Source organism: Episyrphus balteatus, chromosome 2 (assembly GCF_945859705.1).
Source record: "Episyrphus balteatus chromosome 2, idEpiBalt1.1, whole genome shotgun sequence".
Taxonomy (NCBI): Eukaryota; Metazoa; Arthropoda; class Insecta; order Diptera; family Syrphidae; genus Episyrphus; species Episyrphus balteatus.
The window spans coordinates 28,334,041-28,340,040 of NC_079135.1; the positions used below are offsets into that span (position 1 = coordinate 28,334,041).

The window sequence follows — 6,000 nt, forward strand, 5'->3', positions numbered from 1 at the left end:
GAAGCAATTATTCTAAGGAACTTTTACAAAAAGAGCAAGTACGTGCGATCCAGACATGCATTAACACATCGTTTTTCTGTTATTTTTACAAAATTTTAAAATAGACGTTTTTTTTTACATGTGAATAAAATTTAGTACATACAGACAATTTTATTATTATTGTTCAAAAAAGTCTTATTTTGCTTAGTTGCTTTTGTTAAGGTCAGTCACCTAAAACAGAAAAAATGCGCCGTATTGATTTCTTGGAATATCGTTGGTATAAATACCAAAACAGGTATTAAGTAGAGACAAATTGTCCTTTAGCTTAAGTTCAGCGGCTTAAAAACCATCATTTCCAAAATTTTGCAATCTATACAAACAAAAATCGAAATTATAGATTCGTACTAAAATAAAAGCTATACATTCATTGATTTCATTAAATAGGATAATGTAGCATTTTTTGAGATAGCAATTTGATATCTGTGTGTTTGCACGAACTTGCTTTATTAAAGTTGTTTAAATTTTTAAAACTTTGTCTATACAAATTTGCAAATTGTATACAAAAAATAAATAATAAATAAAACCACAAAATTCCTTATTTAAAGGAAAATCCAAAGATCTGAAATAAATTTGAGCTAAAAAAAATATTCAATTTGAGTTCTTTTACTACGATGCATTTGAAAAAAAAAAGAAAATCAAAATCGTTAAAGCCATTAAAAAAAAAACTATTTTCTATAAAAAATTTCTTGAAAAAAAAATTAAATAAAGTTCACAATTTTTTGAAAATAATAAATTAATTATACGTAAAAAATTTACGTGCTGGAACTGTATGAGTCTCAATAAAATTAATTAAACGAAAGACTTCTTATACTCATACAATATTATTATTTATTAATAATTAACGTTTTCGGGAATTACAATTCCCATCGTCAGATTATTTGCAAAATCTAAAATTATTTTAGAAAGTCTTCTTATACTCATACTAAAATTATTTTAGATTTTGCAAATAATCTGACGATGGGAATTGTAATTCCCGAAAACGTTAATTATTAATAAATAATAATATTGTATGAGTATAAGAAGTCTTTTGTTAATTAATTTTAAAATAATAAATGTAAACATTAAAAACAAGAAAAATTAATGGTCTTTCAAAAAGAAATCATTTTTTTTTAAATTTTTTTTTCAAAATTTAAACTTTGTTTTACATTTTAACTCTATATGGTTTTTTATAAGAAATTTCGCTGAAATTGAATAAGTCGTTTAGCATAAACTCAGAAAAAAAAATCGTCAAACGATAGAGACAATTAAAAAAGTTTTTGAGGAAATTAAACATTTTCAAAAACTAGGTAGTTGACGGGTACCGTTATTTTTGGTCCTTAAAATTAATTCCATAAAAACCTCTAGAGTCAGAATCTCCAAAAGTTTGATACCATCCATCCGTTTAAGGTGTAACTTATGGTGTTTTCGTTTGGTAAAAAAATCAATTTATTTTTTTATCTAAATCTGTCTGTTTCTTGACAGATTTAGATAATAAAATAAATTGATTTTTTTACCGAACGAAAACACCATTAAGGCTTGGCCACACCGGAGGGTATGCGGTATAGCGGTAACGATATTTGTACTAAAAAAATTCCACACCTGAACGTTGATGTGTCAGTTTGGAATTTTTTTCATACAAGTACCCTCACCGCTACCCGTACCGCTACCGCATACCCTCCAGTGTGGCCAAGCCTTTAAGGCTTGGCCACACCGGAGGGTATGTCAGCTATTACATGAAGCCTCAAGAGGCGCGCCTCTTTTCAAAACTAATGAGTGCAAAAGAGAAAGAAGATAAAACAAAAAATTATCCGACCGGAGAGTCGTGGGCCAAAATTCTGAGACTCTTTTTTGACGTTTCTTTTCCCACTCTTTCTTTTTTCAACATTCCCTTTCATTTCTTTTTGCTTCTTGGTGGAATACAACAACAACAATTCTTAAATCAAAAGAGAAATGTCAAATTTGAGTCTTTGACTCAAGAGGCATCGTGTAATAGTACGCGCCTCACAAAATGATTATCAAAAGAAAATTCGAAAAAATAGTCAAGCCTCTTGAGGCTTCATGTAATAGCTGACTATGCGGTAGAGGTACGGGTAGCGGTAACGATATTTGTATGAAAAAAATTCCACATCTGAACGTTGATATGTCAGTTTGGAATTTTTTTCATAAAAGTACCGTTACCTCTACCCGTACCGCTACCGCATACCCTCCGGTGTGGACAAGCCTTTATACAGACAATGTATGTTCAGCGACGCTGTTCTGGACTGTTCCGGACAGAAAAGAACAGCTTTTTGCTGTTTCATTGAGGTTTTTCTGTTCTAAACTGTTCTAGTTTCCTGTTCATTGACGCTGCCTAGAATAGTTTAGAACAGGATTTTCTGTTCTTGCTTTTGAGTAAGGCCGTGTGTGAATTGCGTTAAATAGTTAACACCGTGTAAAATTTTTGAAACTATTGAGGTGAACAAAAAAAATTCAGCTGTATGGCTTATTGTTTAATATTTTTTTCTGCCTCTTTTCTGCCATGAAATACCTTTTTAATAAAAAAAAACCAAACAAAACCATCTGAAAAAAAATTTAACTCAAATTTAACCAGGTCCCAGAGCCCAATAAATTTTTAACAGCTGAAAATTTTTTATTCACCTCAATAGTGTCAAAAATTTTACACGGTGTTAACTATTTAACGCAATTCACACACGGCCTAAGGGCCTGGCTACACAGTGTTGTGCTCAATCACGTTCCGATTCACATTTTCTAGGAACGTCAAAAAGAGGAAAATATTTCTTTCTTTTTTTTGACAACTGAAGTTTAAATGACTGTTCTAACTTGTTCCGACGTTTCTCACGAAACTGTGCTGCCCTGTCCTGTTCTGATCTAGAAAAATCCTCGTTGAACACAATTACATACAGACTGACAGACAGACATACAGCATATTCACTGTCATCGTAATTTCATGTTTGATTGTTATCTCAACTTTTTTTTTTAGAATGCATAACTTGACATAGTACCTTACCTACCTTAACATATTCCAAGTAAATAGTTTTCTACTATGTACATACCTACTTTAGTTTAGACGATTATTTTATAGTCATCGTTTTAAAAAATTTATTATCAATGAAACTGAAAATTCTTCAAAGAAATTGCAACTTCTTTAAAAACAAAATACTGAATCGAACATAACTCTGATGAGTAAAAAAGAAAGAAAAAACGAACAAACCTTTTCCTGTGGTGTGTCAAAAAGAACTGTCACTTTTTTGTTGTAGTGTCTTTCCTCCCCATAAATTATTGAAAAAAAAAAAAAAAAAAAAAAACCGAAAACAAGCCATGGAGCATATTAAAAACTTTATTCATCAAAAAAAGAATGATAAAAACTTTTGTACAATATCTAAAACATTATCTGGCATTATAATACTCTACTGCCTATGGCCAGGTCGATTTGCTACACGTTTCGACTACATAAGCAGTGATAACATCTACTCCAAATTAGTACCTGAAACCACTCGAAATATTTCATTACAAAAACTACCCGAATGCAATAATGAAGATGTCATCAATCAAAATCAACATATAAATAAAAATGAAATACAAAGTACAAAAATCAATAACAAGTACATCCTCCCGGGAGGTGAATTCTATCCAAAAGATTGTCGAGCTCGTTTTAGTACTGCAATTATAGTACCTTACCGCCAAAGACAATGGCAACTTAATAAATTCCTTGTTTACATGCATAACTTTTTGGAAAAACAACAAATTCACTATCGAATATTCTTGGTAGAACAACACGATGATAAGCCTTTCAATCGAGCTAAGTTGTTGAATATTGGCGCTGAAATTGCTCTAGGCTATGAATTCCCATGTCTAATCTTTCATGATGTTGATATTTTGCCCTCGAATCTTGGCCAATTGTATGCATGTTCGAGTTCTCCTCGACACATGTGTTCCAATTTAGATATCTTTAGATATAATCTTCCTTATAGGGGACTCTTTGGTGGAGTTGTTAGCATTCGAAGTGTTCAATTCCAACAAGTGAATGGAATGTCGAATCTATTTAGTGGATGGGGTGGTGAAGATGATGATTTCTATGAACGAATCACTTCGAGAGATATGCATATTGTACGTTTTGATCCATCGTACAGCGAGTATATTATGATGGTGCATAAGAAGGAGAAACCAAGTGAGGATAGACTGAAATATTTATATTCTGGACCACTTCGTTACTATTCGGATGGTTTGAATTCGTTGAATTATAAGAGACTCAAAACAAAAACACAACATCTTTACACTCATGTGTTGGTGGATACTTAATTACTTTTATAAGAAAATAACATTTTAATTATTTTATATTATTTTATGGTCCATTAAAAATTACCTAATTTGATATTGTAAAGTTTTGTTTGTACACCCATATTACCTAATTGAAAATGGTTTCAGGAATTATTTAAAGTATTATATTTCTTTCTAATTATTTATTAAAAAAAATTATATTAAATTCGAATATTTATCTATTTATTTATGAAATAAACGTTTAATTTTGTCAAATGAAAAGCCATTCAAATAGTTTAGTCATTTTTGGATTGGTTTAAGTTTAGTTTTTTGTCATTTTCTTTAATAAGAAATACGAAGTTCATGTTGAACTGTCGATTAAAAAAAAAAACAGCCTTACGCTAAATATCTTCACAAAATTTAGTAGGTACTCGAGAAAAATCTATACCTTATACGACAATTTTCATGATGCGGTATTTATAACTTTATAAGCAGAGAACTCCTCTTCTAACTGTAATTTTAACAGTATAGTTTTGGCAAAATATGTAAATTGAAGATATTTCGCGGAAGGTTAACATTTTATAAATTAAAAATAAACTTTCCGGGTTTTACAGCGTTTAGATTTAATTTTGAATCTATAATCCATTTTAAGCCTGTAAAGTTTATTTTCAAATTATAAAATTGAAGCAAAATAAACTTGGTGGGCAGGACCATCAAATGAGATTTAAATTATAAATTTAAATTCAAGCATTGAATGATTGAGAAATGTATCTAGTTTTAAATAAGTCATTAAAAATGAATATTGAATAAAAATGATTGTAAGCCAGTGTCATGAGTTTTTTTTTTAAGTAATCGAAGGTTAAGCATACTTAATAAGTGTTATGGTAAAAGTTTTAGATTTATAGTAGATTGACTTCTTTATGATTTAAATATAATCTTTCGAAGAAAGATCAAACAATTATTCTTCTTTAAATACTGACCACTGTTATCTTGGTATAGCAACTTCAACAAATATTTAATAAAAATCAACAGCGAAGAAACAAATAAGACGAATAATTTTTATTGTTTTCACATTTTAAAAATTCCGTTGACAGCAATAATTGATTCAGGAAAACCCTCCTTGGCTTTGTTTTTTGGTTTTTGTCTTCACTAGTACCCAATTGACCGCTCATCAAGATTCAGCATTGCTGCTAGAAAATGAGGCTATATCTCAAGGGGCAAAATATTGCATGGAATTCGATCTATCACACAAGTTCAAATCCGTTTTCAACGCAAAATTGAAGCAATCTATATAAAGTGTTAAATGCAAAAATGCATTTAACACTTTATGCAAGGATAACACTTCTGCACCATTCATATATATAAGACTTAATTACATCAAAAAAATAACAAATTGGTTCCATACAAATCTGCCCATTCTCCTTTCTATTTTACGAATTGAAATTAACTGTTTTAGAAGACTAGTTAAAGATTAAATCAAAAAACAATATTACCACTTTCAAAGTTTTCTTCAAATGCATTTTTGGAAAACCATTTCCACAACATTTTGACCAATTTTATTATTCTCCTCTGTGCTTTGACAAACTTTTTGAACTCAATAAGTTTGAGGACGTTGTATAAACTATACAACAAATGCTGTGGATGGTTGTTAATATCGTACGGTCAAACTAGCTATAAGTAGATTTTATAATGCAGTGTTTTTCAAGCTATTTGAGTTCGCAACCC

General features: G+C 30.1%; 1 protein-coding gene across 1 annotated transcript; it reads left to right on the top strand.

Moving 5' to 3' along the window:
- The first annotated feature begins 3,121 nt into the window (after nucleotides 1-3,121).
- Nucleotides 3,122-4,399, top strand: LOC129912587 (beta-1,4-N-acetylgalactosaminyltransferase bre-4). Its single transcript, XM_055990899.1, has one exon. The coding sequence runs from the start codon at nucleotides 3,337-3,339 to the stop codon at nucleotides 4,315-4,317; it is 981 nt and encodes a 326-aa protein (XP_055846874.1). The 5' UTR covers nucleotides 3,122-3,336; the 3' UTR covers nucleotides 4,318-4,399.
- Nucleotides 4,400-6,000: the final 1,601 nt, after the last annotated feature.

Coding starts and splice junctions, on each gene's coding strand:
- LOC129912587 (XM_055990899.1), top strand. CDS start 3,337: ATGGAGCATATTAAAAACTTTATTCATCAAAAAAAGAATGATAAAAAC.